Raw genomic sequence first — 22021 nt, forward strand, 5'->3', positions numbered from 1 at the left:
GAGATTGACATCGCTTCCAAACACTTTGTCAAATCCTCAAAGGATGTGGGCCTTTGTCACTGGCCCCTTTTCACAATAAGAAGATAAAATGCCCTTGTTCTGTGATGAAAAAAGTTATATTCTGGCTTTACGGTGTGTAATTTCCCTTGTCTGTTCTGCATCCTAAAACACTATTTCCTATATCCTAGACCAAGGTTTAATTACCTAAGTAGTTGTTGAAAATTTTGGAAACACCCTCAACCCACTCCCTTGCAAGCATCCTCAACTCCCTGACCCTTCTCCCTGATTCTTGAGTTTCTTGATTCCTGCTCATCTGACCAAATCCCAACTCTGGTTAAATCCAACCCACCTACTTTGGCACCTAGACACCTCTGACTAAATATGGGTGAACTAAACGCATAATCATGCTCGTAGACACTAATGAAATGTATGACCACGAGCCTCACATGGGCCTTAGTGTTGCCCAGCAAATCTGCTGAATTTAACCTTGGCCACTCCATTCTCTACACAACCATTTCATACCTCCTCTTCCTTCTTATCCTTTCAACACCCTCTCACCTCCTCACCATTCTTATTCTCAGTTGATAACTGCATTTCCTCTTTTATACTGAGGAAATAAGAGAAATCAGCAGAAAGCTTCTATTATATATTTACTTGTTTGTGACCACCCCCCCCCCATTAGATTGTAAGGGAAGGAACTTTGTTTCTCCAAGACCTGGAGTAGGGCCTGCACAATCCCGTGCGTTCAGTCAGCATTTCTGGTTGGGGAAAACAGATAAAATAAACAAAAGGAATTAATATTCCTAGAAGAGTCATGAAAAGGTTCACTTTAAGTAACTCTGGTGCCCAAGGCTGAATTAAAAGTAAGGGTATTGTCTCCAAATACCCTTAACACTCTAGACTCAAATTACTTTGATACTATGCTGTTATCATGAAATCTCATCTGCCCTTTCCCAAAAGTTCCACGTTCCCCTTTGTTCAACTTAAAAAGTTGAAAGATGCATTTTGGTGCCAAGTTTTCAGAGCATAATTTCCTATACTGCTAGTTTCATAGGGATAGTAGGATGATTGCTTAATGGCATAAATACTTTATTTCTATTGAATTTTTCATATTAAATTTACAACTCACATGAATAATAGAAAGTAGCTTGTATACACCATTCATAGTTACATTGTGCAATACTTCTTTAGAAATCTGTTGTGTAATTTGAAAGGTGTGGAGGAGTCTCAAAATAAAAGTCTACTTAAAATAAGCTCTTCCACTACAAATTCTGGCACTGAAAAGAGATATTTTGCTCTAATGCTTTTCACAATGGAGTTTGATTTTGCCTGTAAATTCTAATTTACATGTCTATTGAACACACAGTTCAGAAATCAAGTGGTCTGAGTTGTCTGGAGTTTATTCAAATGTCATATTTTGTAAGAATAAATTACACATTTAAGAGAGAAAGAGCTCTATGATTCTGAAGGGACGATGCAGAGAGATAGGGGTGGTGGCAGATAAATGGAGAGATATTAATTTGAGAAATAAAAGTCAGTCCTTCAACATTAGCACACTCTCCCCAACCTCACTGTAAAATGCTACCAACGTTCAGTTTCCATAAATAGTCACCACCATTATTGTTTCAGCAGGTCAAAACTATGAGAAAGTATTGTGCTTTTCTTCGCCAACTTTATCTGTGGCATGAAATCATTTAAAGTAAATGAAAAAAAAAAATCATCAAATATAAATGAAAATTTAAGTATAAATATTTAGGGGAGAAATTCTGTGCCATTAAAGCTTCTTACTCAGTCAGGGTGTCATTCATGTAAGAAGGCAAGAGAAATTCAGTTGAGAAATATGTTAGGCCACAAATCATGTGCCAATCAGCTATCTTTTATTTTAAAATTTATCACTTTAGGGTACATTCAGCTGTTAGCTGTAGGTTTTTCATAGACGTTCCTTATCAAGTTGAGGAAGTTCCCCTCTAGTCCTACTTTGCGGAGAGTTTTCATCATGAATGAGTGCTGGGGATTGTGAAATGCTTTTTCTGTGCCAACTGATACGATCATATGAGTTTTCTTCTTTAGCCTGTTGTGGATTACAGTGATTGATTTTTGAATTTTGAACCAGCTTTGCATATGTGGAATAAATCCCACTTGGGTATGTGTGTAATTCTTCTAATACATTATTGGGATCTATTTTTGTTGAGGATTTTTACAACTACATTCATGAGAAACATTGACTGGTCTGTAATTTTCCTTTCTTGTAATGCCTTTTTCTGGGTTTGGTATGATGGTACACCTGGCCTCATAGAATGAGTTAGGAGAGTTCTCTGTACTACTATTTTCGGGAAAAGAAAAGACTGTGTTTTCACCAATGAAACCATCTGCACTTCTAATTTTGGAAATTTATTCATTATTAACTTATTTAATAGATATAGGACAATTCAGGTTATCTATTTCTCCTAGGGTGAGTTCTAGTAGTTTGTACCTTTTAAGGAGTTGGTCCACTTTAACTAATTTTCAATTCAGTGACTACAGAATCATTCAAGGTTTTTTGTGTGTGTTTGTTTTTCGCATGCTTTCATGTCCATGGGATGTGCTGTGATAGCCCTTGTTTAATTTCTGACATTGGTAATTTATGTCTTCTCCTTTTTTCTTGGTTAGCCTGGCTAGATGTTTGTTAACTTCAATATTCTTTTCAAAGAGTAAGCTCTGGGTTGTAGTCATTCTCTCTAATGTTTTGTTCTATTTTCTATTTCATTGATTTCTACCCTAAGGTTCATTACTTCTTGTCTTCAGCTTTCTTTGGCTTAAATTGCTCTTCTTTGTCTAGCTTCCTAAGGTGGAAGCTCAGGTTATAAATTTTATATCTTTCTTCATTTCAAAAATATGCATTTAATGATATACATTTCTCTCTAAGCACTGCTTTTGCTGCATCTCAAATATTTGATAAGTTGTATTTCCATTTAGTTCAAAATATTTTTCTAATTAAAGGCTTTTTTTTTTTTTTTTTGGACCCATGGGCTATAAAGAAATGTGTTAGTTCCCAAATATTTAGGGATTTTCTAGTTGTCTTTCATCGTTTTCTAGTTTAATTCCATTACAGTCTAAGAACATACCTGGTAAGATTTTTTACTCTTTTAAATTTGTCAAGGTGTATTTCATGGCTAGAATGTGAGCTAGTCAGTGACTGTTCCTTGTTAAGTTTGAGAAGAATATGTATTCTGCTGCTACTACATGGAGCACCATGAATTTTAAAACAAAGGAGCATTAAACCTAAGTACTATTAGAAGATTATTCTATTAAAAACAGTATTTATTTTTTCTACTTTAAACTTCCTAGACACTGGGTCTATGAGTAAAGGCAGAGGAACAGGTAGTATGGGTCCAAAAATAAATACTTTATTCAATCTTACAGGAGATGATTTAATTCACACATTTGCAGAAACACTCACAAATGAAGTGTTCTCTGTTATACTTTAAATGGTCTGCATATCACAATATTTTCCTCTTGTAATTTGATGCTAACCAGAGACTGAGCAGGTATTACACATATAATAACATATACATATATAATATATATAATTCATATATTATATGAATTTATATCCAGGGAATAAACCTAATAAAATTTTTCTATAATTATGGTTACAGCTGAAATGATTAAAACTTGTGTCAGTTTTTTTAAGAGGTAAGAAAAGGCAATGTTCACTAAATGTAACAAAAATATTTGATTTTTAGTCTCCTAAGAGATTATTAAAAATAACATTTCATAAAAACTTCTTCCAAGGGTATTTGAAATTCTTCATTTATATGACACCAGTTGCTAATTTAAACATAACTGGAGAGAATAAAATGAGAGTAAATTACACAGAAAAGTGGGTAAAAGCTCATGCCACTGACTAATGTTTCCTACAGCAGTCTCTGAGTATTACAGTCAATAAGACTCCAATCAGAACGTTTGCATTTTGCCAGCCACTCTCTGGATGACAGAACTTTTCTTTACATAATTTAGCAACATCTACTCAAGAGAATCTACAACAACCAAATAAAGGGAGAAACATAACCTGCAAAAGTCAACTAATCAAACTCTAATCAATGTAACAAAATTTAATCAACTAATCAACTGTGTTCTAACAGAACTTCACCCAAACAATCCCACAAGCTGTTTTACTTTCTATTTCTAAAGCTCAGCATGATAGAAGTTGTTGAAACTCCTATTATATTGATTTGAAACTAACAATGCTTTATGAAATCTCTTCCTTGTATCTTAACGTCAATTCTCTTATTATAATTTAAGTTAACCAACTATTATTTCAACATTCTACTTCCATTCAAATAATATGATTGAATAAAACATTCTGGACAGTTACTCGAATGAATATAAAGCAAAAGAAGGGTCACAAAGTAAAAATTTGTTTTCCAGTTCAACTAGTGGATTTTGTTAAAATAATAAAATAATAATAGTAATAATAATAATAATAATAAATTTAAGTGATAGGCTAATTCTTAAATATGGTAATTCCTTTGAAAATTACCTTTTGTTGAATCATCCTCTATTGGCTGTTTGAACAATGTAATATCCTTGAAAGTGCATAGAAACAAAACCACCTTCTCATGTTCATTTCTTATTGGTGCAATTTGCATATAAAACCAAACAGGGGTTCCTGTTAAAGAGAGAAAAGACAGTGGAGTGTGACATAGCCACCACAATGATTTGGCCTCCTGCTTTCCTTCTTCTTTCAGCTGCCAACTGCTATGCCAGGAATCAGCACCAAAACAACAGTATTTTAATTGCTGAAAAGGATTTTTAAAAAAAACTTTAATTTTTTATCAACTACCAGTTGATTTTGATACAACTACCAAAAATTAATAAATACATTTTTCAACCCAAAATATCAAAATGGCGGTTTCACTATTTAAGCAATGCCAGCATTACCGTTAGATCGGAGTCCCTACACCACTCTTACCAACTCCTTTTGATAGTCTCGCCAAGTGTGAGCATTCCTACATGCTTCTCCTTGTCACTTTGACAAGTGTTTCCATTTGACTTCAAAAATCAATACCTGATGTTCTGATAAGTATTCTTTCTGGAGGAACATCTGAAATGCTTTTCTATCTCAAGTCTCTCTCATCAGTCAGATAAACTTACAAGATAACTCTATAGGTCTGACTGCATCCCCACATCAGAGAAAGAGAACTTTAGCAACCGTTGAGCCCTGATATACACAGAACTATACCAGACACCTTTAAAGTCATGTTAAAGGGAAAAAAAATGTCCCTAGTCCTTGAAAGTCTCAGGCATCTTCATGATACACTGCTCCCACCTCTCTCACTCAAAGCATGAGGTTGGACCTTGTCATCATGTTTTTGAAACAATGGCTCCTGCAGACTTCAGAAGACACAGAGTTTCAAAGCATTCAAGGCTTAGGATTTGGACAAATCAGAAACTGGAATTATGTCAAATAATAAATATTTGAAGACACAAGAAATGCCTACAAAGGAATAATTACCCATTAAATGATAAAGCACTGAGGGAACATTCCATCAGAATCAAAAAGACACATTTTCCATTACAGTCTTTCCAAGCCACAGTGCAATAAAGCCACTCCAAACACTCTGTCTTAAAGACATTCATTCTTGTCAGGTTTGGGATATGGGGAGTGAACTGTACAGCTGTTAATAGTCTCTAGGTAAGAGTTGATGGCCTGTTAGTGAGATCTCCAAAGAAAACCAATAAGAAGCACCTCCATATCTCTGGCCAAAAATTACCAGGTAATATCACCACAAAGGGGAATTTTCCATTTACATGAGAATAGGTGACTTAACTACTGGGTGCTAGAAGTCAGAGAATTAGAGAGGAGATTTCTATAAATATTCAGTTTCTGACAACCCAGTCCTTTGCAACCTGAGGGGGCCTACGGAAAGACATGGCCTTTTCCAAAATGATTACAGGATGAGACAGGGATCTCAAAAACAATCACACCATCGCCCAGAAAGGCTTGCTCTTTGTTTTCTGCTTCTTATTTTACACAGTGTGTCCAGGAACTGTGAGTGATGTGCACAGTTTGACAAATCACCAGACCCAGATGCTGGCAGATACATGGCCTGTGGCTGTTCCAACACAGTGAGCTTGAGGCAGCACGGTCATAAACAGAGAAAAAGGGGCATTAAAAATAAGTCGTTTTCCAAGGTCTGTTAGAAATCCAAATAGAAAGAGATGATGTTACAGTTCAGACCTTCCTATGAAAACTTTTCAAATTTTGGCATAGATTCAGGGCTATTTTTAAAATTGCTTTCAGATATCACGGTAGAGTTTTTTCAAGTTGAGTTACAGAGTTAGACTTCCCTAAGTAGGCTGAGTTTTTGCTGAGTGGCTAATCCATATTCTGGATTTGGGGTTCAAGGTGATGGGAATTCCGGGAGGGTTAGGCAAAGAGGTCTGTAGCTGCTGGGAACTCAAGGCAATGCCCTGGCACAGATTATCTGGAGTTGCCCCAGCTATGACAGTTCTGCCTTTGTGTAAACACAAAGATCCATTTTCAGTCATTATCCCAGAGCCACTGCTTCCTTTCCAACAGTAGAAGAAGCTCCATCAATCAGAGCAATGGATCTAAAGAAGAGAGGCTGCAAACTGAAATGTCAATCGTGACACATATTATTAAATCAGATACCTCAATCTCTCCGTTGGCAAATGGTGTTTAGCCTAATTATTCAACGGAAGTGTTGGGAGGACTTGGCATTCAGGCATCCCCAAAACAGTTTTCTACAGACATGTGAACTTTTCTAACATTAAAAAATGTCCTAAACATACTTTTTTCAGTTGACTTTCAAAAGCCTTTAGCTAACTATTTACAAGATTATTTAAAGCTGCTTTTAAAGTACAGTAGAACTCCATTGCAATACATGGGTAATTTCTACTCTTCATATTAAAGGAAAAAAAAACTCAATGCAGATACTATCCGGAAGAGTTTTAATCTATAGTGCTGTGGGCTATAATTCCTACTGGCACTAAGCAGACAGCTACATGTATATAGATAGTTATCTGAAAAGAATCAGACAGGCCTGAACAAAGGCAAGATAATTATTTCAAGCCATCAAACTAAAGCAAACCATCCAAACTACCTTGGAAGGAAACTTTTGGGAATGAAAAATTCAAGTTACTGCTAACATGATTTAAGAGATATAAACAAAACAAAATTTTCATGAAGCTATTTTTGAGAAAAATCAGAAACTATGGACTTGTCTTTGAAGCTTTAAAATCAGAAAAAAAATTGGTTATTCTGCTTAAATGCCAGGGTGAACTGATTTTAGTAATATGGAATACTTTTAAATTATTTGCTAAACTCCAGGCACATATTTAAGTCATTCAAGGAATAACAGCCCTACATGAAAATGAAAGGGAGGGGTCGGGGGAAAACTCAAGTGGTAGAGTACATGCTTAGCATGCACAAGGTTTTGGGTTCATTCCCCAGTATCTCCATTAAGATAAATAAATAAAAAACCTAATTACCTCCCCACCAAAAAAATTAAAATTAAAAAAAAAATTTTTTAACAAAAGGGAGTTTAGGCATACAGGTCTTCTACAAATAATTATCAGTATTTGGACCTGGTGAAAAAGACCCAGAAAGCACTAGAGCTCAGCTTTTCTCTTGCAGAAGACAGAGCTGATCATTCAGAATGGATTGCTTTCTTTTTTCTTTTTAAATTTTTAAATTTAATTTATTGGGGGGGTGGTAATTAGATTTATTTATTTTAATGGAGGTACTGGGGATTGAACCCAGAACCTCACACACGCTAGGCACGCACTCTACCACTGAGCTACTACCCTCTCCCCCTTAGAATGGATTGTTTTCTAGCTGACAAGCCAACAGACATTTGGCTATGATGTCAAAGAGAAATACCTTTTCAGCCTTGATTCTAAAATGAAGGATAAGATGAAAGGACATTCCATAGGTAAAACCACTGAGGACAAATGTTCCTGTTACCAGGTGCACTGCTGTGAAGCAGTGCCTATGGGTGTTGTTACCCCTATGATAGTCTATTAATAAAAAGAGAAACCCAAATTCAATTCTAAATATTCCATAGAGAACAAATGTTTAAGGTACAATGGAGAGGATAAATTATGCTCCACAAAACCCAACCAGCATAAATATGGTACAAGTGTTTCCTGTTGAAGCTAGAATGATTCCTGAACTGGGGAAGAATTTACCATCAATTTCCACTTAAGATAAAAACTGGCTTTGCAATCATTTATCATTAACACTAAATAAATTAACTCATCCCATGCAGGGACTGTTCATTTAAAAAAAATAAAGAGGTCAGTTTAGGAATACAGCAAAAAGAAATAAATTAAGTGACTATTCAAAGAAAACATTAGAAAAGAGACTGGTTGATGAGTGTACTAGTTGCTTTTTCGTTTGGCTGTTTTTTTTTCCCTCCAAGCCCAATAGAGAGTCTTATCAGACTCTCCCGTAAGTATTTAAGACCATATCATGCCGTCTTATGTGATTACATAATGGACAACTGACCACTCACAAATCCCATCATCGAGAACAGCACACGACAGTCAACACAAAGTTACTGGATGTGAATGACCCATTCTGAAAGTAATAATTACTTTCATGAGCCTTCCACACAAAACAGTCTGAGTCTAAAAAAAAGGTCCTACTGGTAAAGATTCACATTATATACCATGTATTCACATGTCATCTATGTATGTGTAGAAAGGTAATCACACATACCCATTGACACCAATCAACTTTCCCTTTAATCATAAGAAGAAATGAATGCATTTCTCTGACATTTTTAGTTGCTGTCACATAACTATAGGATCTTTACCATGGGTATTAATCACGAAACATTTTGCCATCTGACACAAAAAAGTCACGTTCAAAATGCACTGTATTGTTCTTTCATTTCTCAAAAGGTTGCTTTTTATAAGTATTATTTATTAATTTTGCTATCTAATTTTACCAGTACCTCCTGCCAAAAGAAGCAATAAAAGTTTTATATTCTCCCTACCCTATAACTACCACTTACTGAAACATAATATTAATCGAGTTGACATGTCTTACTGGTAATTTAGATACCTACTGTTTTTCTTGTACAAAAGAACTTCAAAGCAGTTTGACTCGTAGTTGTCAAAAGTCTGCCTGACTTTCTCAATGGTTTTCTTGTCAGTCAATTCCCCATACATAAAACTGGAGAGAGGAAAAAGAAATCCATTTCAGTTTCATGTTGCTTTTCAGTGCTACATAAAATCATCTATTTGTCTTTTTCAAATTAGGTATTCAGAATTAGTTACAAAATATAATGTTGCTCCCACAAAATGAATTAAAATATTGAAACTATGTTCTAATCATGATTGTTAAACTGCTTGCTAAAAGCTAGCTTTAGAAATTATTTTGAACATAAAGAGAGAGAAAGACGCAGTCCTCACTTTACACAGGTCCAATATGCACCAATTTTAGTTAACATGCTTTAGTTAAATAATACCAGTTTCCCAACAGCACAGTCCAAACTTCAGTTTCCACAATACATTAACTGTGAATGATTGCATAAAGTATAAGATTTGCTGCTAGCTTATCGGTCTACATGTCACTAGTAAATAACAAGGACACATTACAATCAGTGACCAATGCCATCACTTCTTTCAGAGCCTGTCAGTATTACTGTGCATCTACTACTAAGTTCCTGCACAGACAGCAAAGCATGTAGCTGTGTTGTCTTTTTGTCTCTCTGTGGTAAACTCACGTGACGTTTTACAAAAATAGATAATCAAAGGCAAGAATTCTCAATCAAAGATGAAAGTCTATCAAAGAAATGAAAAATGATAATGCTGGAAGTGAAATTCAAATTAAACATAAACAAAGTGTCTTCTTCTATAAGAATAGCAGGAATGTTAATACTGTTGTCATTTGAGAGACTCTAGATACGCACCCAGAAAAACTTAGTGACAACAAACTTATCAACATAAATCAGGAAAATTGTGATAAAAAGAATCAAGGTTTCCCAAGGGAAATAATGCTAGGGTCAAAAAAAAAAAAAAAAAAAAAAAAAACCAACAAAAAAACTTCACATTAAACGAGCCCTAAGAGGTAGTTCACAATACTGAAAGTCATAGGATAAAAGAGTTGAAGTGGATTCAGACTCAAAAAGGAGTATGATTGCTAACAGATATGAAAAAATACCCTCTTAATATTATATTACAAGAATGCAGGTATGTTCAAATAACTCATGGTAGCTTTTTACAAACAAATGAAACATTTTAATTCTCAATGTCTCTAATGTTCTAAGGCTCAATGTACTAAATAAATACCAGTTTTACTATTATTTTCATTTCCGTGCAGTTATAACCAACAGAATTTTTTTAATATTTTGACAATTTTAAAGGTCACAGAACAATCACAATTTTTTTCATTGAGTACTGAGACCACATTACATGGTTTCAGCTTGCACGGTCTTTTTTATGCTCCCAAACTACAATGAAATGTGAAGACTCCATATTACACATAAACTGCATCAGCTTTCTCATTATTTATGAGGATTTTTTTTTTTGAGATATGCACAAGTGTAGCTAATGGGAGGAAAATAAAGGAAACAAATTGAAGGAGACACATGCTATTACTACAGCTAGAAGAACTCACAAAGACAGATTAAAGAGTGAGCATCCACATCCCACAAACAGTTCCTAATTTTTGAAATTATCTATTTTCCTAAGAGAATCTCACCAAGAGTCTGCAAATCTATAAAACAGGACACAGTCAAAGACTAAGCCTCTAAAACTCTGTTCACAATCATCAAGTGTGCATCTGGTTTTAGATACCTAGTTCTACTAGTTGCTATAATATTCCAGACCATGTCTTCCACCAGGAAAAAAATAGGTGGCACTTGACTAAGTTTTTGAAGGCTCAAGTATATCTTTGCTATTGCTTTTCTTCCAGTTTTCAACAAGTTAGCTTATTGGCCAGAGGTAGATCCAAGTGTGGTGGAGCCTGAAGCAATTTTAGGGGCCCTCTTCAAGGAAGGGAATACAAAATTATAAAACAAAATCAGGTAGAGAGCGCCTTGAATGGCACGCACTCAAGTGAAAACCCCTGAAGGTTAAGATTTATCATCTTTATGGGAAATCTGCTCCTGAATGTCTCAACCCGGAACATTTACAGCATGAAAAGCACAGTTTGTTAGCAAGTTGTAGCAAAACTAGCAGCATTCAACAGTGATGCCACATCACAACTAGACATTACAGAGTCATGACCATCTTATGGTAACACTAACCAAGCAACTAGAATTCTAGAAACCAAGAAAGTAGATGAGGTCAACCAAAGATCGTCCAATCTGCATCCCGCATTGTCAATGATAATATTTCTATCTTTTATAAAAAAAGAAATTTAGTTGTCATTATAATTGTAAAATAAGCTCTTGCTTATTCTCTTACATCTCAGAATAGAATGACAGACTCTAACTCCGTAACCCTACAGCCAGACTAACATACGAAGCTTCAGACAGCATTGAAAAGCCACCATTCCCGTCAAAGCCAGAATTTCAACTCATCCAAGTTTTATGAAAATCTCTTGAGGGCGTTAAATTAAATTAGAATTCCTTGGTTAAAGAGCACAAATTCACCTTCCTTCCCTCCCCCAAAATAAAACACTAGTTTAGTACTGTTAATATTTTTTACAGACAGGTAAACTTTTGTATTGACTGTTATTTTTAATCTAAAGGCTCTAATAAAGAGAAAACTTTAAGACACACATACAAAAAAAGAGAGGACTTAAATTAACTAAATGTTTGTGGTTTTAAAGAAAAGAAACACCACTCAGAGTTCTATGGTTCAATAAACGAAGACAATAATCACAACTGGCCAACATACAAACATAAAAAAGAAAGCGTCTATAACAAGTAACTAGGATAAAAATTGTGGAAAATTAACTCTAAAAAGATTAAAAAATAAGTTAACTCAAATTTTAAAAAAAAGAAACTGTCTCAGAAATTAATGCAATAATACCACTTAAGAAGAATTACAAGTTGGATTCAGCTAAAATTCTGAAAAGGTGAAAACAAGCAATTTTTCAAAAAAAAAAAAACTCTGAAAATTCTGTAACATATTCTTCTTTAGCCCTCACCATGCAGAAATAGCCTGTCCTAAGAAAGTAGACATTTTAAGGAAGAATCCCCGGTTATTACAATCTGAATAATTTTTCAAAAATAGTCTTTTATTTCTTACATTGTTTTTCTCATACTTCTTATTTTAAACTTATTAAACCACATATTTTCAGTGACAGAACACATATTGGAAGTGGTCAAATGGAGAAGTTAAATAATAAAACGTTATTTCAAAACGAGCTATAAAGAATGACTGAAATGTATTCTCCATCCTTCCAAGGCAAGCGTTTTGGAGGTTAATTCAAACTATGAAAGTATTTCCACCCAAAGTTGTCCACACCATACTGACTAAATCAATGCTTCTGCATACTCTGAGGGTATGACACATTTGCTCATTTGCTAAAGTTTTTTTTAATGTGTAAATGTTGAATATATCTTTACCCAAGGTTTCCTGCATCCTAACTCCAGATGGCTAAAGCTCAGTGCAGTTTTGAATGGTTAATGGAATTTGAACCGAACCAAGACTTAGAAATGATAATCAACAAGCTTTAGAAACTGTATATCTATATAATAATTTTACAGTTTTTATTTCTCTTATTGAATATCCTCCAGCAATACATAATAGGAATATTTTTTAAATTACAGAACTTCAAATTACTCTCTAAGACAGATCGCCAAGCTCCCCTTCAGTAATTATAAATGACTTCTAAAACGGCACTGTTATTTTATTGGAAGAAAAATAAAATTAGATGCACAGAAGCTATCTATCCTTGCTATTATATGGAGCAGCCGTGATATAACAGAGGACCGCTGCACTTAGAGGACTACTTACAAACTGGATAATTCATGGACAAGTTGTATAACTTCTCTCACTCAGTTTCCTCATCAGTAAAATGACGATAATGTTAATATAACTCAGAGGGTGAGGATTAAAAGGATAATGCACATGAAGTTGCAAATTATAATGTACTGTACAATGGCAGAATTATTACTGGAATGCTTCTTATGGGTGAGGTTAGAAGGCCCTCCCAGCCCCAACCCTTCTCCCTTGCTCCTCTGCAAGTCTAGGGTAAGGGCTGGGCCATGCTTGCTAACAGGCAGGGTCATTGTGTCTTAAAGGGATATGCACATCATTTTGTGTGTCTTCTTTGTGAACCCATGAGGTTGAAGTATAAACTCACCCAGTGCCTTCTCCTGGATAATCTGGCCACGTATCTTGCCATACAACTAACTAGTGGGAAGATTTGGTCTTGGGAGTAAGGGAGAAGATTTCCTATGGCTTAGGCCATATCTGCTCGCCTGAGCATTTGGCAATACCTTTTTCATGTATATCCAACTCAGAAAACGTCTAGAGACAGGTGGCTTTGGTTTCTAGCAGGATTTACTTATTCTTGGATCCCTCAATCTCTCAAACAGGCCTCTTTATGGTAACTAACAATAAGGATGACTAGAATGTTGACAGACTTCCAAGGGACAAAGGAACCTTACAAACTGAAAAATACATAATCTAATCATGAGTGCTGCCAATAACCTGTCTTTATCTGCTAATGGCAGCAATGTCCCTGGACTAAGCGCACAACATTCCGTCCCACGGGCAACGGGAAATATTACGCATAGGCTGCAGCTCACAGCCTAGCAAATGCTCCGTCACAGAAATCACACGTGCTGACTTAACAATACGTGGTCTCCAACTCAGCATCAGCCACACGAGTAAAGTCATCACAAAAGTTAATGACAGGATGGGCTGACGTCTGCAATCAAAGGATCAAAAAACAAGAAGCCTGAGAGTGAGGCATAAGCCTGAGAGGAGAGTGAGTTTAGAAACAAACAAGAACATGGTTTTCAAAATCTGAAAGAGGTAATTTTATAATAAATCAAAGCATTACATACTTTATACAGTGGATTACAGTCTAAAGGTTTTACGACCCATTAATTTACAGGAGCTTAAAAGGATTTAGGTAGAGTCCTAAGTGGTAGATCCATGACATGTAATTAAGGAAAACCAGGAACAGAACCGGACCGCTCTAACCTTTGGAGTGGGACATCACTGCGGCACCTCAGCCCTCCAGCACTTCCCTCAGTGCCACTGTGTGAAGCAGAGCCCTCGGCCAGATGGAACCAGACTGACTGACACCCACCATGCGTAATGTTCTCTTGTTGACTGAGAGAATCCTGTGTTAGTAAAACTACCTGTGAAATACATCCAATAAAGTGTCTCAATATCTCTGCTTCACTGTTGAATTTGATAGCTTGTTAAGGATTATTAATGGGAAAAAATGTATTTTAAAGCATCAATCTACTCCAATTCTCCTTACGTATATGATTGCTCTTCACATCCCTCTGTCTTAAAAAAAAGAAAAAAAAGCAGAATGGGCTTTTAAAAGGCTCAAGTTAGTCAAAGGTAAATTGCGAAAGTGGTTTCTACTAACCTATTACAGTATGTTTCAAATGTCAGGGCTTTCTAAGGATTATGGAATAAGATCAGATGTTTTTAAATGCCATTCCCCTAAAACCTACATATAATCTTTAAACACACAATATGTTTTATGTCCTTCAGTAAAGAGCAACAGCCCAAGGGCTTAGAAATGCAATTATTAGACAATGAAAAAAACTATATTTGAAATTCCTAGGAATCCTGACATTTTATAAAAATATTTTTGGAAATTTTATCTAAAACAAAAATAAGACAGTATATGCACACATCAGTTTGGTGTTTTTTACTTTAATAGAAATGTAGCTACTATTAAGAAGTACAAGGATGTAGGAAAACTGTAACCCACCATCACGGCTCCTGAGAGTGGAAATAGAAAGCCATTCTGGACAGCAATCTGACAGCAGTTAATTTACAAATTCTGCATATATTCTACTCTCCAGCAGTCCTACTTCTCAGTAGAGACAGACAACTTCTCACATGGGGCCACAGGAAAATGTGTATGAGGATGTTTACCTCCCAGTTGTTGGAGGTAACAAAGTGTCAGAAGTTGGAGTTCATGACTAGTAAAATGGATAAGTAACATGAAGGCTGTGAAGACACTGGAGCTACAACACAGTGCTCAGACATTATGAAATATTTTACCATATTGAAAATTAAAAAAACCTCGAACATAAGTTTGAGTGAAAAGAGTAAGAAACTATAAATCTTACTGCATAGTATGAATTATGTAGGCCTTAAAAATAAACATACACCAAGCAATATCATTTCAAGAGTACATACATTTAATAAACAAATGGAAGATGGATTAGAAAGACACAAAATAGACCACCAAAATGAGTAAATAATGGAAGATGAAGAGGGATGGAATGAAGGGGAAAAGAAAAAAAAATAAAAGAAGAAAAAACAACATTAAATTAAATAAGTAAAATTAAATAAATAGAGATTTGCCCCGAGAGATCACCAGATAATATTGGGACAAACGGAGGAGGATGTTTAATTGGATTATATGCGCCTGGTCTAATAGGAGAAGGATTGGGAAGGACAAAGAAGGGAAAACTGAAAAAAGCAGAAGTTAATTTTAGCCTCTTGATACTGCAAAATCACAAATTAATATTTTTTCATTTTCTGATAAACAGCTCATATTTGAATATTTAAAAAATAGGACATGTAATCTTTAAGCAGTTAACACTTTAATCCTATTGATTTTAATCCATCTAATGCAAATTGTATATAAAGAAGATTCTCTTTCAGCATATAAAGTATTTATATTTTTTCCTCACAAACTGATGCTCACCAATTTGTAGATTCTCATTCTGCTGTGTGCCTAAAACTTGTCACTAGTATAATTCTTTGAATTTCTTATAAGGCTATCCTCAGTGTCAACTTATTTATCTCCATATTTAGTTGGAATTCAGTGTTTCCAAAACTCTATAACATTTGGCTTTAATACTGGATTTCTAAATGTGTATATAGTTTTCTTCTTTTTTCCCTCTGTTTCCTTGTGCATCATATTCAAAGGCTTTTATAGTTTTATACAAGAAATGGAAAACAACTGTATATTTTAGAAAAGGGATCATGATGCATATAGTGTTTTGTAAACTGTTTGTGGTTTGTTTATTCGATTGGTTGATTTTTTTTATTTAATAATATACAGTTAGCTTCTTTCAGTACCATTATCCTTTCAATATATGAATTAGGAAGTTAGGGCTATACCATGATATTTTTTAATATATATGCTACTGGACATTTTGATTATTCCCAGGTCTTCATCCTTCTAAAAAGAGCTGCAGTGAATATAAGATGGGTATAGTTTAGTTTTCAAAAGGGATGTGGAAATTTGAAAGAAGAGTGTATTCAAATGAACTATACCTTAAGAAAACCTGACAGGGCTCAAATCATTTGTTCGTATATCAGATGCTAGTCCTCGTTGATCTGTGAGGGCATTCAACTGGTTGCCATTTTTATATTAGCAGAACACGTTGGGCATTTTATGCAATCAGGCAATAATTGTTTGTGTTAAGAATATTGTTATTTTTAACTAATGGTTACCAGTGAGGAGAGGAAAGTGGGGATGCGGCAAGATAGGGGTAGAGGATTAAGAGGAACAATCTACTATGTATAAAATAAATAAGCTACAAGGATGTAGTTAGTGTACAGCACAGGGAATATAGCCAGTATTTTATTATAACTTTAAGTGGAATATAATCTATAAAAGTTTTGAATCCCTATTTTGTATAACAGAAATTAATATTGTATTGTTTATCAACTATACCTCAGTAAAATTTTTTAAAGAGTATTATTATTTTGAAAATACTGTTTCTAACAATAGTGAAGAAGAGCTGGAGGAAGATTTGCATACTTCTTCCTGCATGAAAAAACATAACATAATTTGAAGCTCTCCACTCTCTCATCCACCTCAAATACCATAACCCTTGGGATGAAATACAGTAAATAAAAGCATGTTTATACAGAACCATGTGAGACCAAGGTTGGGGTTTATTGCAAAATAAGCCAATCCAATTAAACAAATACTGACACGAAACACCAAGCTGTGTCCTGTGGTGCCTAGAAAAGTGAACAAGATGGACTCCTAACCTTCAAGGCATTTATTATCTGGCACTGGTGGTAGGAGGGAAAAGCAACTCTTCAAGGGGAGAGACTATATAATTCTAACATGCCGGCATTTTTTTAGTGACCCTATTATAGGAAAAAATGCACATATCAAAGAAAATATGCTGGGGGTTGGGACAGATACATGGGAAGCAAGAAGAGACGGGAGCAGGACTTCACAATATAAGCAGATATGAAGAGCAATACTTCACACACACACACACACACAAAGCAGCAATAGCAATGAAAACCCAAGGGATAAGAATAAGTAGTTTAAGGCTAGATGATGATGCCAAATGATGGACTACAGGGAGTCAGAGGAGGAAAAGCACATCTGGTTGAGCAAATCATAAACACCTTCAGGTGGAAGTTGGCATCTGAAACGGACATGGATGATGATGGGACATCTGCAGTCTACGAAGAGGAAATGGGTATCGGAGCATCTACATTTCCTGGAATTCTCTACAGAGCCTGCTCCACGAGTCAGGTCTACCATAAAACTAACCTTTACCTGACCTAAACCCTGCTCAGAAATAAGGGAGTAGAACCTCCCAGAACTTAGAACACACACCTCAGCGACAGTGCCAGCCCAAAAGCTAATAGCCACCCAGCAGGCAAAAAGACACAAGAGACATCAGTGCTACCAAAAGGAGTTTCTCAGGGAGCACAGTCTTTCACCAGACCTGGAAGTGAAGAGTGAAGGTGAGAATGACCTTAGCAGAGAGCAAATGAGGACCACTGGGAGAGGACAAGTGAAAGAAGAAGATGTTTGAACAGATGATTTCTCAAACCTGGCTAAGCATCAGAATCAGCTGAGCTGCTCGTTAAACGTGCTGATTCCTGCCCCGACTTACCCACCTGGAGTGATTTCAATTCAACAGGTTTAAGGTGAGGTCTGTTTTGCAAAATCTCTCTAAATGACTCCTATGTATAGTCAGGCTTAGACTCACTGGTATAATATGAAATTCCTGCCCTCCATGATGATATAGAATATATATATATGCAGCACATAATGTTTCTCACCATAAATGGGTAGAAAAAAGGCATATCAGTCACCATTTCCCTGGGCAAATACCTTAACCTAACTAGCTCAGTTTTCTTTTCTGAAAAACAAAGAATATGGAGTAGAAAATAATTCAGATTCCTTGTAATTATAAAATAACATAATTTTGGTACTTACTTAAGTGTGAGCTTTAAAGAAAAATTAACTCAAGGGAAAAAAATCCCATCTGGCCTTACTGAAATATTGTGAAGTTTTCAGGTCTAAACTGGTTCCTTATATAGAGTTCCCTTTTCTTTTTTATGATCTTTTTTGGTAATATACTCTTTAAGCTCACAGATATGGCATATTATAAAAGAATTGTTATAAATAATATAAATGCCAGATTCTGTTTTACATAAGTCAAACAAAATAGCAATAGTACAATGTACCACCATGACAAAGTACGTGTGATTTACACAGGTTGTAAGAACTTTATTTTTATTCCTTTAAATGTTCATGAAGCAAGTCCTACTTGGTTGAGGGTTGTTGCCGCTACTTCATATGACAGTTTCAGCAACTAAAGTCGTGCTGACATCAGTGGTTCTCTGATACAGGATGCTCCTTTGATCACTTGGCACCTAAAATAGTTCCTGGCCCATAAAGGGTGATCAAAAAGTACTTACTTAATAAATTAATAAATTAACAGACATGCAAAAATATTCCTCTTTGCAAAAATTCTCACCAGTGGCTCTTAAACTATATATTTCCACGAACAATTTAGTCTCCTTAATATTCTAATATAATTTTTACTGTGCAGTTTTCATGTAAGTAAATAGGTTCTGGCACCAATTCCAATCCGTGGGGGTTTGGGGAGGTTCCCCACAACAACAAGCAATTCTAGGAACATTAGGTGAGTGTCCTATGATTCAACTCAATTCTGACACTAACTACATGGAGATAGCATCAGATTCCAAAAGGTTAAACATTAAGGCTTCGGTCCTACAAGAGTGACCGCCCCCCCGGACTTCAGGTGCCAGTCCCAAGCCTAGGTTGTCGACTGTGCCTCTGACCCACCTAGCACAGACTGGAGGTTCCCAGGACCCCCTCCTTAAGACTTCAGACACTAGTTACAAGCACAAGTTGTTACGTGTACTTTTGACAACCAGCTGTAAACCAGAGGTTCACACAACCTCTTCCTTTGGTGCAATTAATTTGCTAGAGCAATTTACAGAACTTGGAGAAACATTTTATTTACTAGATTACCAGTTTATTATAAAAGGATATAACTCAGAAACAGCCAGATGGAAGAGATGCATACAGCAAGGTATGAAAAAAGGACTCGGAGCTTCCACGCCCTCACCAGGCACACCATGCTCTCAGCACTTCCACATGTTGCCCAAAATGGAAGGTCTCCAAATCCTGTCTTTTGAGTTTTTATGGATGCTTCATACACAGTTACAAATGATTAAATCATTGCCCATTGGCTATTGCTTCAACCTCCAGTCTCTCTCCAGGAGATTGGGGAGACGAGGTGATACTAATCACATGACTGGTTCCCCTGGCAGTCAACCCCATCCTTAGGTTATCCAAGGGTTTCCAAAAGTCACTTCATCAACACAACATATCACAAGAAATTCCAAGGGTTTTGGGAGCTTTGTGCCAGGAACTAGGTGGAAGACCAAATATACATTTCTGATTTTAAATGACATCACAGTGAGTCTAAGTACATTTAAGCCTTTTAACCACATTCAGTATTTAGTTAAACTTCTGAAAAGATTCCTAAGCTGTTCTGTTACCTACCTGCAAGTGCTGCTTTTCTGCATGACGTCAGCTCGATGATACCCAGAGAGTTTGCAAAAACCGTCATTACTATAAACTACAGGCCAATCCACAATCTGGGCATTTCCCAGTAAGAAACTTGATTCTAAAGAAGAAAGAAGAAAAGGGAAGTTTTTTAGCTTCATTTAACAATGTACTTCTTTCAAGTAATCAAAAAGACAAATTCATAAAGGTACACAAATTCATAAAGGTAGACAAATGCAACTATGGTTTGTTATGGTACAAATAATAAAACTGACATCAAGTTTAGCAGATCATCAAATGAGAACTGCAATAAGTACAAGATTTGCATATAAAGTAAAAACTCCACTAAAAGAAGCCAGTTTACATTACCCTTTGCCCCTATGCATTCAAATAAACACTATACTATGAAAACAAAGTATTGTTGGGGATGGGAGTTATAGCTCAGTGGTAGAGCACATGCTTAGCATGCACTAGGTCCTGGGTTTAATCCCCAGTACCTCCACTAACCAAAAAAAAAGGAAGGAAAGAAAGAAAACAAAGTACTGTTAATGTTAAATAAGTATCAGTGACTATAATAATTATATCTAAAAACAGTTTAATTTATTAAAATTAGGGCTACCAGCCACTTCTCCACAAATTGAGAATATTAAACTTAATAACAGAGGCAAATGGATGATCCTTCCAAAAATTCTATTAAGGTAATTTTGACATGATGGGACAAATTCTCTGTCCATTAGATTGATCTAGAGAAGTCTAATTTAAAATAGCACGGAAGAGTCCTTTTCAAAATGAAATTATTCAAAGATGGTATTTTCAACCACGTGCTACACAGAATTTGGAAACTATCACTATTCTAAATAAAAGAAATATCTCTATTCTATTTTACATAGAGAAATGGTTTTCCTTTAGATATAAAAATTAATATAAAAAATAATATCTTGTGGCATGTACCTTGATTGAAAATCCAACAATGTTAAGCAGTAACTTTAACAATTTTATATATCAGATGATAGATATGTCCACTTTAAAGTGAATTAAAATTAAAATAACATTAAAATGAAAAACTATTTTTAAAATAAATATTTTAAGAGTAGATTTTTAAGGGAATACTATGCTTCAAAATATCTACCTAAAAAATCTCCTTTGAACTCATATTCAGAGTAGTGTACTAAAAAGAGAAATTAACTTATGACTTTAAGCTTAAATCCTGACTTACAGTTGGACTTCATATAAATAACAATGCAATTCATTTACTAAGTAGCTGCTAAGTAAAAGGAACTACTCTGGGTCGGACAATGGGATAAAATAAAGACCAATAAAACATACCCTTTACTTTCAAAAAATTATGTATTAAGGAAAATAAATATGTAACCAATTACAATTTACCAGAACAAATCAAGAAGCGTAGGATAACATATGGGGAAAAAAATCTGTTTCAAGGCACTAAAAAACAACAAAAGTGGACAGAAACTGGAAAAGGCAAACCCTTGAAAAAAGGAAGATACATTAGGTGAGATATTAATTTAACTGTCCATTCCCCTGAAAGCACTTCCCAGTTTATACAGTTCCTGGGTGAGAGAGCTCAAGCATTAAAGTATTATGGGCCTAAAGGGTCACAGGTCATGATTCGGGACTGTCAACGCAGCCTGAAGTTGAGGGGGAGATCCTTTAACATATACAGCCATAAACCTGTACATAAATCCACCTCAAATCCTTCCCTGTGACCTAAACTGCATGCACAGGATGAGACTACAAGGAACTCATCTAGTCTAGCAATGACTAGAAGGCTGAAGAGGTAGGCAGAAATTTCACCAGTGCCCCAAGGCTACAGGACAAATTTTGGAGTTCAAGTCTTATCAAGTTAGAGAAGCTTGATAAATACCTTGAGCTTTCCATTTATTCCACAGAAGGCCATGCTTCAGGAACAAAAAACAAGTCCCAGGACAAAGGACTGTGAGCTGGGACTAAAATCAAAACGTAGAAAATAGACTCACCAAAAAAAAAAAAAAAAAGAAAAAGAAAGAAAAGTAAAAAAAATCATGATTAAAGTGACCCACCAGTAATTAAACCATCTGCTAAAATAAAATGGAACCCTCTTCA

At 35.4% G+C, this 22021-nt stretch overlaps 1 protein-coding gene across 1 annotated transcript in view; it reads right to left on the reverse strand.

The window, feature by feature from the left end:
• KCNH5 (potassium voltage-gated channel subfamily H member 5) overlaps positions 1-22021 on the reverse strand; it is a 275740-nt gene that overhangs the window by 227712 nt on the left and 26007 nt on the right. Inside the window, exons 2-4 of the mRNA XM_032482152.1 lie at positions 19919-20042; positions 9081-9187; positions 4523-4651 (exon numbers count right to left, since the gene is read on the reverse strand). Of these exons, the coding sequence (XP_032338043.1) occupies positions 4523-4651; positions 9081-9187; positions 19919-20042 (360 nt within the window). The remainder of the gene's footprint in view (positions 1-4522; positions 4652-9080; positions 9188-19918; positions 20043-22021) is intronic.

The sequence above is a fragment of the Camelus ferus genome, chromosome 6 (genome assembly GCF_009834535.1).
Source record: "Camelus ferus isolate YT-003-E chromosome 6, BCGSAC_Cfer_1.0, whole genome shotgun sequence".
In the NCBI taxonomy this organism is placed as follows: Eukaryota; Metazoa; Chordata; class Mammalia; order Artiodactyla; family Camelidae; genus Camelus; species Camelus ferus.